At 39.6% G+C, this 14,925-nt stretch overlaps 1 protein-coding gene across 2 annotated transcripts in view; it reads right to left on the minus strand.

The window, feature by feature from the left end:
* UNC13C (unc-13 homolog C) overlaps window positions 1–14,925 on the minus strand; it is a 404,743-nt gene that overhangs the window by 19,627 nt on the left and 370,191 nt on the right. For both annotated transcript variants that reach the window (XM_024198093.1, XM_024198092.1), the window contains one exon: window positions 11,492–11,639. In XM_024198093.1, the coding sequence (XP_024053861.1) occupies window positions 11,492–11,639 (148 nt within the window). The remainder of the gene's footprint in view (window positions 1–11,491; window positions 11,640–14,925) is intronic.

The following is a 14,925-nucleotide window of genomic DNA, read 5'->3' on the forward strand; positions in this document are numbered from 1 at the left end:
GCACTACTGGAACCCCGAGCATTCAAAAAACCATGAAATTTTAAGGTACTGTTTTGCCCTTTTGATCATTTAGAAAATAAAGTACTTGTTTTTAGTGCCTGTGAAAGGTCCCACATCAACAGTCAATGGCAACCTCAAGCCACAGAGCAGGTACAACATTGACTGTGCAAGTTTCTTCACTGTGCCCCACCCATATATCTAAAGGAGTGAAAATCTAAATTCTTGGCTTCTCTTCTAAGAACGAGACTGCAAACAAAGGTGCTGATTGTGGAGTGGTTTTTGTCTTTGGTCACTGGGAAAAGGGACAATCAAATTAGTTTCACATAGGCCACCAACAACAATTTGTGGCAAAGACTTTCAGTCACTACCAGTGGATTAGAACCATTTGCCAGCATGTGGGAGTTTGTGTAGTCCATTATCAGTCCCTCGAGCCATCTATTTCGCCCGTTGTGAAAGCTAATAAGATATTCTTTCTAACTAGTCTGTTATGAGAAAAAAATTGTTAATTTATGGCACACTGCTGGGGTAGGGACTGCCTTTTACTATGTGTCTTATAGTGCCTAGCGCAATGGGCTCCTCATCTTGGTTAAGGCCTCTAATACAAATAATTAGTAATAGCAATAAAGATTTGTTATAACTCAAAAAGGCAAAAGGAAGCAAATGCTTTTGATTTTTAAAATAACAGGCTCAATCCTACCCTCAAACAAGTACAGCTCCCCAGTTGGTAATTAGTAATTTTATATATGTATTGAGGAGAGAATTACATTCAGTGAATAAAAGAATAGTTATAAAACTCTGGCTCATATCATCCTATCAGCTTTACTCTCCACTGATGTCAAGGAGTTCTTTTTAAAACTGATGGTTCAATATGACTGTCTATAATATTAGATATAAAGGTATGTCTGAGTATATTCATCCAATTTTTGTTGTTGACTTTCTAGAAGATTTCTGAGAGAACATTCATTTACAACTTATTTATAATTTACCTGCATTAATATTTATTTGAGTTATATCAGTGTCTGGCTAGGGAGATTTTGACTCCATCACAATAACCTCTTCATTAACTGAAATAGTTAATGCTGTATGATGTTGAATTGTTTTGCTGTTAGTCCTCTCGTAAGTAATCTACTATTGGGCAATATTCATTGGAAATAGATGTTGCCAAGTTTGTTTTAGAAAAATCTGTCATAAAATACTGCTTCTGTAATTTACCATGTGCACATATAATCAGAGTTTGATTAAGCGGTTCTGATTTAGGGGTCAGTGCAGACCAATGACTAGTTTGTGAATTGTAGCTGATTCTGATTGTATTGCATAGAATCACTGTAAATTAACAATACAAGCACAAGAAATACATCAAAAGTACCCTAACACCTCTTGAGGCTAGTGTAAAATGCACTTGGCCATGATAATGCATATGCATGTAAATGATATTATTCCATTTTATGCAATTCAAAACTTATCACAGAAACATAGAAATGTGGGGCTGGAAGGGATCTGTAGAGGTCATCAGATCCAGCCCCTTGTGCTGAGGCAGGACTAAGTAAACCGAGACCATCTCTGACAGGTGTTTGACCAACCTATTCTTAAAAACCTCCAATGATGGGGATTCCACAACCTCCCTTGGAAGCCTATTCCAGAGCTTAATTATCCTTATAATTAGAAAGTTTTTTTCCTAATATCTAATTTAAACCTTACTGCAGGTTAAGCCCATTACTTCTTGTCCTATCTTCAGTGGACACAGAGAACAATTGATCTCTGTCCTCTTTCTAACAGTCCTTAACATATTTGAAGACTATCATGATGTCTCCTCTCAGTCTTTCAAGACTAAACATGCCCAGTTTTTTTTACTCTTTCCTCGTAGGTCAGGTTTTCTCAACCTTTTGTTACTTTTGTTGGTCTTTTCTGGATTCTCTCCAATTTGTCCACACTTTCCTAAAGTGTGGTGCCCAGAATTGGACACAATACATTAGCTGAGGCCTAACCAGTGCCAAGTAAAGTGGGATGTTTACCTCCGGTACCTTACATTTGACACAAGAAAGCCTCCAACTCACAAACTAGAAATATTTTGCGATCTAACAACCATGTTTGTTATGTCCTATGCATCTTACAATAAATGAAGTATGTGCAGTACTTTCTTCTCTGTCCTAATACAGATCAATACAGTATATCCAAATATACTTTAGTTGTAAAACCTTAGGAAAGATTCCATAGATATGCTTGTTGATAAACAGCCATTCTGGATGTTATACTGGCATTTTTAGTTTAGCGATATAATTACTAATAAGAGATTAGAGCAATTTGCAATGCGATTGGTGTTCAAGACACTTTCTTTTCACACTGGTGATCAAAGCTAAGAATCTGCATTCATATGAAAGGTAGATGATATATTTTAAAAAACTACTTTTAAACATATACATAAAATATTTATAATGTTTGAAAATAAATTATATTAACTTATTATTATATTTGTATTTTGGTAGTATCTAGGAGCCACAGTCAGGGACTAGGCCTCTATTGTACTAACACAGAACAAAAAGAAAATGTAAAAATATTAATAGATTCTTAGGTTCAGTCTTGCTCATACTCATCAGAGTATGTTACAATGCTGTATATGGAATAGTATAGCATGGAAAAGCTCCATATTGATGCTAGACATTTTTGAAATATAAAAAAGCTCAACTACATTTTACTGTGGTATTTATCTCTGCAATTGTATCTGGTGTTTTCTGTTTTCATGGGACTAAATATGGTCTGTTTACCAATTTAAATCAAGAAAAACTCCACTGATTTTTTAATGGGGTTATTCTGGATTTATGCTGCTGTTAACTAAGAGCAGAGTCCTCTGAGTGGGAATAGTGGAAATACTGTGATCAATTTGACAATGTTTACATTTTAATAGCATCCACTGTAATGTCATTACTGATTAGTATGGAAAGGGTCAGAAGGAAATGTGCAAAATTGTTATAGAGTTAGTACACTAGATCAATCACAAGCTAGCTTTTAAACTGATCTAACCAAAAGTAACAAGTAAAGTGTAACTTTGTTCCACGAGAAGGTGATTGCTGGGAGGAAATTGGTATGAATCTTTTTTAGGAACCATTTCTGAGAAACATCTACTGAGATTGATCCCACAGATCAAATCTCTGATGCACAGATAATAGTCAGTATTCGCAACCTACAAAAATAGAAGCTGTTCTACTTTAGTTGTTTTCAACCTGATCCTGCTCCCCTATTGAAGGTAAAAACAACTTGGCCTTTGACTTCAATGGCTTTATCTTGACTAGGAAAAGTACTAGAGTTTAGATTAACTTTAGCTATAACATGCTAGTCAAGCTTGAACCTAAACTCTCCATCTTTTTTCTAGTATAGGGTAACACCTTCTAGCTCAGGGGTTCTCAAACCAGGGGTCGGTTATTACATGGGGGGTTGCAAGCTGTCAGCCTCCACCCCAAACCCCGCTTTGCCTCCAGCATTTATAATGGCGTTAAATATATTAAACCTAAACTTGCCCACTTTTGGTGTGAAATATATTAAACCTAAACTAACCTAAACTTGCCCACTTTTCCTACTCAAGACAAAAGAAAAGGGAACAAAACTGGGACCTTTGTGACTACATGGGGTCTTAATTTCCATGGACTTGCACTTTGGTAAAGGGATTGCAATATACTACAGGATTCTGATTTGGCAGTGTTTTACACCCTATTTGCACAAATGGAAATGGCTACACAAGATGCAAGGCTGTGGTCACTCTGGCCTTAAAAATCTGGATTTCTAAACCACATTCAAGATTTTTCAAATGTTAGGTTTTTTTCTAGCTGAATTTACACTGCTAAAGAATGCTAAAATCAGCCTGCTTCAACCTGTTTGACAACAGTATTACAGCTGCTAACAGCTTTGAACTCTAATAGATGGTTGACTAAAGAGAAAGAGAGGCTTGTGTTCCAGAGGAATTATATTCCTATGTGCTGCTGTATGGAAATGTAAAGTAACAAACATCAGGTTAAGTGTTGAATTTGAGCCTGGCACAAAAAGTAAAACTAACTTTCATTATCAGCTTATAATTACTTGTCTGTAAAATTCCAGGGTGTTGCTTACTACCAGTGAAAGTGACTTTACATGTCTCAAACAATTAATTATCAGAATGAAGTTCAATTTTTTTTTTTTTGGCAAAAGAGAATATTGCTCAACTGGTTTTAAATGTGTGGGTTAAAATAAACAGCTTAAATGCTTGTAAGTTTTCTACTCGAAATAAAATCCCAGTATTTGTAATACCGAGTGGCCAAAAAAAGGCACCTTTGCCCTTATCAGCACATAAACATAGGCTGGATATTTTCCTACATATTTTAAAGCAGAAATGACAACTCCAATAGCATTCAGCTTCCAAGCAGGTAGAAAAAGAGGCAAAGCTGGGACAGTAACAGTGGCATGGTCAAACAAAAGAACTTCCCTGTCCCCTTGTATGAAACAGAAAAAATATTAAAGCTAGTGTTCATGATGAGTGTGGCATGTAAATTGTGCGCACATTTTGATCCTGTCCACTAGTTACAGTCTGATATTGCAGCCAGGATTCTTGGCTTATCATTCACTTACACTGCTGGGCTTGCAGACTTATCAATATGCCTATTGAACCAAAGAACTGCAGTTACAGTATCCACCGCCATTTTAGTGGTAAAATTGTAAAACACATAAAATTGGCCATTGTTTAAAAATACAGCTGGTTTATGCACATCATTCAGTCATTTAATTATTGCTTAAGCACTTGTCTGTTGGGAAAACAATCCTGGTATGCTGCAGAGCCTTGAAGTAGAAAATCCATCATAAATTTATGGTACAGTTTAATAACTTTATCTATCTTGACTCTGTAGTAATTTACTTTTAAAGTGCCTGTACTCAATTACATTTTTTCCTTGACTGTTATTTCAAATAAATCACAAAACAGATTAGCCTTTACATAGTTATTACATAAAAAACCTATGAAAATGTTAAGGTTGCCTCACATTAAGTTAAGTACTCAGAAAGTTAGGAACTGCTAGAATTAAGGTTACCTCTGTAACTTTCACTTGGTTTCATTGCACAATCTAGACTCTGTTAATGGTATTCAGAAGGGGGCAAAATTAAGGCCCTGATTCAGGAAATCACCACTATTCAACACTGATACAATAGGCATCAATGAACTGGAAAAAATAAATCTTTCTGATGTGGGTATTATTAAATGTAGGCAAAATGTAAATAGAACAAAATTCTGCCTTCAGTTCCTCCAGCATCATTCCAGACTAATTATGGTAAAAATTATGGGCAGAATTTCCCCTTAAACTGTTGGGTCCTAAAAAACATGCCTGATTATTATTCATTTTTAGTTTTGTGATCATTTTTTTCTCTGATGTTACATAGTGCATATTAAGTGGGCCGTGCTCTGACCTTAGACAAGCAGATATTGCTCCTGCTGAAGTCAACAGGATCTGTCCCTAGGGGTAATTAGCGTGAGCCAAATGCCCCTTGCCATGTTTTACCCAAGATGTCCCAGCACAATAAAAATGATATTTAAAACTGTAGGCAGAACGACTAAGTTGGAACTTTCTAAAAAAACCCGTTTTCAACCAGATTTTGGACTGGTGATTTTATTTTTCTGATAGTGTTATAGCAGTACAGCCCCTGTACCAATGCCGTTTTATATAGATGTAAAGGTAACTTCTACTGATCTAGCTTATTTCCCATCCTGTCAGGGAATAAGCTGTACCTCTATAAGCACTTTCATACTAGTGGATCTGCATCCATGCTGTGGGGACTGTACCACAGTCACTTTGCTAGTAGAGTTACAGCAGGATAACATGTTCATGTAGGTAAGGGCTAAGCCTTTTAAAATGAAGAAACAGGGAAGAAAAGATATGTATGGTCTGGCTGTGTGCAATTGTTTTTTTAATTAAAATGACATTTAAACGGATTGTACCTATGAAACAACAGCTTGTACAGCTTTGAGAGCCCTTCATTTTACTATTTATCTAAATGGCAAACGAGTACATGGTGCCAGCCTTCTTTGCCCTTGTCTCACTCATTTTGACTCTGCAAGGTCTCTAGAGGAAACTGTAGACGTGCTGCGCTGTAACTAGAGATGGGGGGGGGGGGGAAATGCTGGCTGCAGTGTCTGTAACTCCTTCTCTCTAATGTTTTGAGTTAATATAACAATGAAATGCCAAAACCCATTACCAAGTCTGCACCTTTATTTCTCCCAGTAGAAGGAGGATTTCACTGCTGTCTGACCTGCTCATTGTAAACAGTGACAGCATCTGACTAACAAAAACATGCAGTTTGTATATAAACGAACATGAAACCAAAAAAATGAGAAGACTAAGGGCAAAATACTCCTTCAGCCCAGGCTCTATAAGCAGATCTGGGCATGGGGAGCGGAACATCACTCAATACAGATGAAGAATTTTCTCTGCAGTGCCCCTCTCCGTCCCCGGAACTTCTGCAACACCTGAGGATCTTGGCTCAAAAGCTTTACTCTCCTGTGTCAGGGAAGGAGAGAGGAACACACTTTGGAGACACTCTGGAGATCTGCTGCAAGGAGGGGTCTGGAAGTCTGAAGCTGGAAAAGGGGTTGATTAGGCATTGGTGTCAAGGATTAAGAGTTGAACAGAGGGAAGTGAGATCCAGAATTTAAATAGGGTCTGAAACTTAATGATCATGGCAAGAGAGGGCTTCCAATCTCTAATTTGTACACTCAATTTCCCTCAAACATGGAGGTAGAACCAGGGATGAGTATTAGCACTATTTGACCTATCCACTGAATAGCAGTCAGGTGGCACTGCTGTCCCTGAAAGCACATGTTTTGCAAGTGATGTGGCTGCCTCAGTCATGCTGACTGGATGACATGGTTATAATGTCACGATCAGGAGTGCAGCTATGTAATAAGGTATTTCTGAGAGTAATAATGAAGAAAATAGAGACCTTTGCTCTCTTCAGTTAAGCTTTGGCTCAGGCTCATAAGTTACTTTGCAAATTGTAGCTTGAACAATTTGAAGACCAGGACTCATTTGCTGAAGAAATTTGCAAATAATTTCAAATAAAGACCAAATGAGTGAATTTTATAATCTATTTGCAGACAACAGCCAAGAGAAAACAGATAAAATATAAGGTTCTGTTATTGAGACATCCACCAACATTAGATAGGAAGCAGAGTTATGCTTAAGCTGCTTTGAACCTGAGTTGCTTCTCATCTCTATCAATATTTAGAATTCACAGGTAGCTCAGGTTTCTCATTGAACATCTTAAAAGAATTGGTGTGTACAGTAAAATCATGTTAAGTTTAAGATTTTTTATAAAATCTGTGTATATTTTGCAAATATGAGTAATTTTATAAGTCTTTACGTCTCTCGGGGGGAGGGATAGCTCAGTGGTTTGAGCATTGGCCTGCTAAACCCAGGGTTGTGAGTTCAATCCCTGAGGGGGCCATTTGGGGATTTAGTTGGGGATTGATCCTGCTTTGAGCAGGGGGTTGGACTAGATGATCTCCTGAGGTCCCTTCCAACCCTAATATTCTATGATTCTATGATTCTATATGCTTGAAATTTAATCCTGAAAAATCTATTCTACATTCTTACTGTGTGTTTGGACAATTTGTAACTTTTAGTATGAAAAAGTTTGCAGAGGTTGATCTGCTCCATTGAAAATGATTTTGCAAAAGATTAGACACAACCAATTGCTTTTTAATGTGGATTTTTTTTTTACTGTATTTGGAACCTACACTGTCACTTTAAGTAAGAATGACCAAAGTAATAAAATTTACTAAACAGGTACTTCTCAAATTTTATAAGGGAAAACTAGATTTCATCAACAAGAGTGAGCTTAAAAAAGACAAATCAATTTCAGTAAAAACAATTGATGTTATCACTAAATTTACAAGTAGCTGCTCATTCATTTATTAGTAAAGAAAATAATATAGAGCATAAAATATAAAACCGGAGATTGATATTTAAAAAAGTAGAATCCTATTGCTCATACAATTTGTGTGCGCATTTGTCTTCATTTGCACATGCATTACCCTAATTGGTTAGTTATCTAATTATTTCTGAATGCAAATTCTTGATTTGCATAAACATTCATTATAACTGCATGCCAATAGCACAGCCACAGTTGGGAGAGACCAGGAATGAGAATAAATGAGTCCTTGCTTTCATAAGTAAGTGGAACATCAACAGTAAAACATTAGGAGATATATTTCCCTAGCCCTTATCCCCTGGTGGTACTTATGCTAACAAAAGTGTGCAACTACAGGCACACTAATGTGTGCACAGCAATGCACACAGACCTCAAGCTTCTGTTAATGAAAATCAGGCCCTTCAGGTTTGTGGCTTGAAAATGGTAAATGATCTTTATTTAATAACTACAACCTTTGTAATTTTCTCTCTTATGCACATTTTCGTTATAACTTAGGGAAAAACAAAGTGTATGTTAGAATTAGTAATTACTCATCTTCTGCCTAAATCTATATTGTATTATCTTATGAGAGGGAAAAATATTTTCCTTATATATTAGAGTTTTAAGCATTTTTCTGATGCATGAATTATTAATGAAGACCCTTAATGTAATGGAGTAGCTGCTCAGAAAATCATTCCTTACAATGAATCTTGAGAGCAAGCTGCAAAATTCATGTTGCGTGCCAGGTTTTTAAATTGTAAGTAACAAATTGCACTTCAAAAGTAAAAGTAATTACTTTCCAGGTTAATGTTCAATTAAAACTGTTCTCACCCTCATGAGATGGAGCAAGATAATAATTATAGATCAGCAAATTCTATTTCCACTCAAAGACAGTAAGTGATGGACAGAACCATTTTTAAAAGGCCCCTCACATTTGGTGAAATCTAGCACCGATTTTCAGTATGCAGAAGTAACTTTGTAGTATGGAATTTTAATGTATGTTTTACAGCTTTCAGAACAATGGATTGTCAATTCCTAATAGGTGATAGCAGCCTTTGAAAGTAGCAGGAACTCATGTGGAGCCCTTTCATTGTTTGAAAATGTCCTCTCAAATACTTGTTACTCTTCACTGGATAGAACCATACCTTAAACATAGAAGGACTGATTCTCATTTACACTAAGGTCACTTTATACTCCTGTAGCAGTGTAAAACAAAGTGCTAGAGCTGTGTAACCTAGCTCATAAACTCTTATGCTGTTCTCTGCTTTAATTTGACTGTCAATATTAGAGATTTGACATGGTCGTATGGAGATGTTTAAAAATGATCTGACATGATTTTAGCTTGTCATGGTTAAAAATCATCACAAGGGAAAGAAAAAATGCCTTTCACTCTGAAAGCCACCCAGCTATTACAGGTGCTGGATGTGGCAGAAAAACCTACATAAAAACGGGGAACCATGTGTAAGCCTTGCCCTGCTCCTATGTAAGTCAATCACAAACTCCCATTGTTTTCAATGGGAGCCCATTTGAGCCAAAGCCAGAGGCAAGCCCTGCCCATGCTCTTTACCTCAGGGTCTGAAATTGCCCAGGTCCAAGGTTTTGGTTGAGGCCTCTTGCAAATGGTGGTAGATCCCTTTTGAGTGCTCTTCTCTGGGGAGGCCAGGAACGGTGATATTAGGGTACTTCCAGTCAGGGCTGAAGTGTGCACTTTATGGAAAAGTCAGCATGTATGTCAGACTGTGAAATCACTAGGTTATGTGCAAGAGCCACACTTCATTATTCTCAGGTACAAAGAAAATAGTATGTAGCATATCCTATTTGAGAGGTATTTACAGCCAATAATCTTTAGCTCTTTGTGTTGTGAATCTCTATAGCTGCCAAAATATGACAGTGGGTCCCTCCCCCCAGTAATGGTATACACTATGGGCTAAGTTGTGTAGCCCTTACTCCTGCTGGTGAGCACTCATAGAGTTTAATGCCAGAAGGGACTACCAGATGATGTGGTTTGACTTCCTATATATCACAGGCCTCCAGCATCTGCACATTAAACCCAACCACCAAAATTAAACCAAAGTATTACAGCCCAAAGAAGACTAGACTATTACGTGCCACAGACAGAGATGAGGGAAAACTGAGGTGCACGACTGCCTGTGGCCCCTGCAATGGAAGGGAAATTAAGTGAAATAGATATCCCGGCAACTGACCTCATTCACCCATTGCAGAGGAAGGCAACCCCCCTCCAAAGTCACTGCCAGTCGGACCTGGCAGAAAATTCTTCCCAGACCTCACACAGGGCAATCAGTTAAACCTTGAGCATGTGAGCAAGAACCAGCCAGCCAAGCACCTGGTGCCATCTCAGACAGGGCCGGCTCTAGGCACCAGCAAACCAAGCACGTGCTTGGGGCGGCACAATTTCAGGGGCGGCATTCCAGACACCTTTTTTTTTGCTTCGGCAGTTGCGCTCCCGGAAGTTTTTTTCTTTTTTTTTTTGGGTTGGCAAAAAACCCAGAGCCAGCCCTGATCTCAGAGCACTGTCCCTTCCCTATCCTGTGTTCAATCCCTAGCCATGGCCATCTCTGATGCTTCAGAGGAAAGAGACCATCCCCTCCAGGATACATAACGGGGAATCCCTGCCTGACCCCTGCAGGGGGCTGGCTGATGCCCTGAAGCATGAGCTTTCAGGAACATAAGACACACTGAAAGTGAGCCCTACCCCCCATCACAAGCAACCCCATCATCCAATTGCACCTACAAGTTTCTCCAGCTCTCTCTGAAAGCTAATTAAGTTGTTTGCTCCTACAACTCTTACTGGGAGGCTATTCCAAAACCATACCCCTCTGATGGCTGGAAACCTTGTAATTTCCAGTGCAGGGTTACAGCATTTCTACCATATAACTCATAACACCCTCTTCCCTGCAAGAAGACCAGAAGGTGCCTTCTCTTTAGCCAGTTCTTTAGCCACCTTGCAATTCTTGTAGTGATCCGCAGACATCATTGATGACACTGATTTCAATGGGACTATGCATGTGAGTAAGCGCTTTCCCACACGAGTAAAGGCTGAACACCTTGCTTTGTCAGTGTGTATGCATAACTTTAGGGTCAGAGCTTCAGCTAGTGTAAATGAGCTTAGCTGCACTGACTTGCTGATGTATACCAGCTGAGGACCTGGTCCATAGTGTAATCTCACACACTTGAGTGTATACAGCTCCTTGTATTGTTTGCCTAGGTAGATATGTATGTACCATAGACTCTATTATCCACCTGGGTTTACTTATTGTTGAGATTGAATTTTTATTACCATTGCATTAACATGGCTTATATTAACATGGGCAGACTCTGCCAGCATTATTTGCATGGAACAGTGCTTTACTCTGAGTAGTCAAACTGAAATCAATTGGACCGTTTGGCGAGTAAGATACTTAACGTGAAATGCTGCCTCAAGACCATAATCATTAAAACTTCATAATATGTTTTGACAGTTATAATTAGCATCTGTCGATAGCAAAATATGCATTTAAAATGTTAAAATCATCTTTGCTACATTTCCAGCCCCAATGAACAAGTCACTTACTTTGAGAAGTCTGAGTTGCTATAAATTTCTTTATCAAGGCATCAGTAGTTTGTGTATAAAGGCTAAGAGCATATCTCAGAGACTGTAGATCTGGGCTCTTCTCCAAGAAATTCTTTTTCAGCCCATTTCCTCCAGCATGAAAGTATTGCTAAAAAAGAAAAACATAAGTAAGGCATTGAGAGAAGTAAATTATCTGATAAAAATCTCTAGGTAAGACCTGATGTTTATATAGCAATATCTAAAATAAAACTGATTAATGCAGTGCTTAAAATTTACAATTTGTATTTTTGGGAATAGTTGTTATTGTCCACATTATAGTTTTTGTGTGGTTCCCCCCTCCCAAACAAAACACTTAAGTGTTATTTTAATCCCTCTTAAAATGTATATGACTCAAAAGTAGTTAAATGTGTGGGGTTTTTCTGTTCATGTAGTTACAGCCATCTCAAAACTAGGGTTTACAGTGCAACTACAGAAACAAATTTCTTTTGACAGCATGCTTGGTGTGGTAGAAATCTGTCCAAGTATAGTGTGACGAAGTGGGACTGTTCTTAATGTTTCCTCTGAATACTGTAGGGGTGCCTCAGTTTCCCCTATGCATTTCTTAAGTCTCTAGGTGGTGGGATAAAGGCCAGTGTGCATAAATGGCCAATACTCTGTCTCCTGGTAACTAATGGCCGGGACCCTTCCCCCCTGCAAGGTGATAGCTAAAGGTGTTTGAGAACAAAGAGATCAGGTGATCTCCTGTCCCGGGAAAGAGACAGGGGCCAGAGAAGAGGGGCTGGAGAGTTTCAGTTTGGAGCTGGCTGGGGACGGGGAGTGAGTGCAGATGGGGTTGTCTGGCTCGCTGCCCCCTCAAAATGGACCTGGCTGAGGGGTCCTGTTCTCTGTACTTACAAGCTCTGTTTTAGACTATGTTCCTGTCATCTAATAAACCTCTCTTTTACTGGCTGGCTAAGAGTCACGTCTGACTGCAAAGTGGGGGTGCAGGACCCTGTGGCTTCCCCAGGACCCAGCCTGGCGGACTCGTTGTGGGAAGCGAATGGAGGGGCAGAGGATGCTGAATGCTCCAAGGTCAGACCCAGGAAGGTGAAGCCGTGTGAGCTGCTTGCCCTGAAGAGAGTCTGCTCTGAGAGAGGAGGCTCCCCAGAGTCCTGACTGTGGGGAGCAGTTCCAGAGCATCGCCCGGAGACTCCGTGACATGTAGTACTAAGACACTGTTTGGCAGAAAGGTGTAATTTATGGTGGGAATCCTTGGATTGGATATGGTGACAAATTTAAAGACTAGCTAGAGCTTCAGTGAGGGATTAGGCTCGCTTTCTAGTCCTCCAGTCTTATTCTACTCTGTAAAATTGGCATTGTGAGTTTCCATGTTTATTGTCTCTATACCAAAATTCCAGACAAAGATGGACTACAAGCTATCAGGAACAGTATCCCCGAAAATGTCACGGCAAACCTGGTGGCTGAACTTTGTGACTTTGTCCTCACCCACAACTATTTCAGATTTGGGGACAATTTATACCTTCAAGTCAGCAGCAATGCTATGGGTACCTGCATGGCCCCATAGTATGCCAACATTTTTATGGATGACTTAGAACAACACTTCCTCAGCTCTCGTTCCTAGTGCCCCTCCTCTACTTGCGCTACATTGATGACATCTTCATCATCTGGATCCATGGGAAGGAGGCCCTTTAGGAATTCCACCAGGATTTCAACAATTTCCACCCCACCATCAACCTCAGCCTAGACCAGTCCACACAAGAGATCCACTTCCTGGACACTACAGTGCAAATAAGCGATAGTCACATAAACACCACCCTATAGCAGAAACCTACTGACCGCTATACTTACTTACATGCCTCCAGCTTTCACCCAAACCACATCACACGATCCATTGTTTATAGCCAAGCCCTAAGATATAACCACATTTGCTCCAATCCCTCAGACAGAGACAAACACCTACAGGATCTCTATCAAACGTTCTTATAACTACAGTACCCACTGGGGAAGTGAAAAAACAGATTGACAGCGCCAGAAAGGTACCCAGAAGTCACCCACTACAGGACAGGCCCAACAAAGAAAGTAACAGAACGCCACTAGCTATCATGTTTCAGCCCCCAATTAAAACCTCTCCAGTGCATCATCAAGGATCTACAACCTATCCTGAAGGACGATCCATCACTCTCACAGATCTTGGGAGACAGGCCAGTTCTTGTTTACAGACAGCCCCCCAACCTGAAGCAAATACTCACCAGCAACTACACACCACACAACAAAACCACTAACCCAGGAACCTAGCCCTGCAACAAACCCTGTTGCCAACTCTGTCCGCAAATCTATTCAAGGGACACCATCATAGGACCTAGCCCCATCAGCCACACCATCAGGGGCTCATTCACCTGCACATCTACCAATGTGATATATGCCATCATGTGCCAGCAATGCCCCTCTACCATGTACATTGGCCAAACCGGACAGTCTCTATGCAAAAGAATAAATGGACACAAATTAGACATCAAGAATTGTAACATTCAAAAACCAGTAGGAGAGCACTTCAGTCTCCCTGGACACTCAATAATAGACTTTAAAGTGGCCATTCTTCAACAAAAAAATCTTCAAAAACAGACTTCAACGAGAAACTGCAGAACTGGAATTAATTTGCAAACTTGACACCATCAAATTAGGCCTGAATACAGACTGGGAGTGGTTGGGTCACTACAAAAAGTTATTTTCCCTCTGTTGATACTCACACCTTTTTGTCAACTGTTGGGAATAGGCTACATCCACCCTATTTGAATTGGCCTCATTAGCACTGACTCCCCACTTGGTAAGGTAACTCCCATCTTTTCATGTGCTGTATTTTTTTACCTGCTTACTGTATTGTCCACTCCATGCATATGATGAAGTAGGTTTTAGCCCACAAAAGCTTATGCTCAAATAAATTTGTTAGCCTCTAAGGTGGCACAAGGACTCCTCATTATTTTTGTCTCTTAAGGCTAGATTGTGACCAGCCCTAATGTGGCCATGCAGGGAAGTAAAACCCCACTCCCATGTACAGTGTTAGGGCTATCCATTACATCTGGGATATGGAAAGAGGGGATGGGGGGAGGAGGGGATGAGCACAGCATAAATTCCCCCTAAAGTACAGTAAGCTGCATCCCAAAAAAGGGGAAATAACTTACTATCACTTCCAGCTCAAAAGACAGGGACAGAGGATGAATTGTGATGTTGAGTCACAGTTCCTTTCTGATTCTCCTCCTGGGGTGGTGCAGCTTCGTGCCACCTCTATGCAGGGCTGTGCCTAAAGGCTCAATCTTAAACCACTATGAGTCTATATCAAAAATACCATTTGCAAGTAAAAAGATTTTCTTTCCCAATTGCCATCCTTGCTTTAATTCCAAAAAGCCTGGGCTTGAAAATTGAAGCAGGATTCTCTC

Source organism: Terrapene carolina, unplaced genomic scaffold (assembly GCF_002925995.2).
Source record: "Terrapene carolina triunguis isolate 2854851 unplaced genomic scaffold, T_m_triunguis-2.0 Scaffold67, whole genome shotgun sequence".
Classification (NCBI taxonomy): domain Eukaryota; kingdom Metazoa; phylum Chordata; order Testudines; family Emydidae; genus Terrapene; species Terrapene triunguis.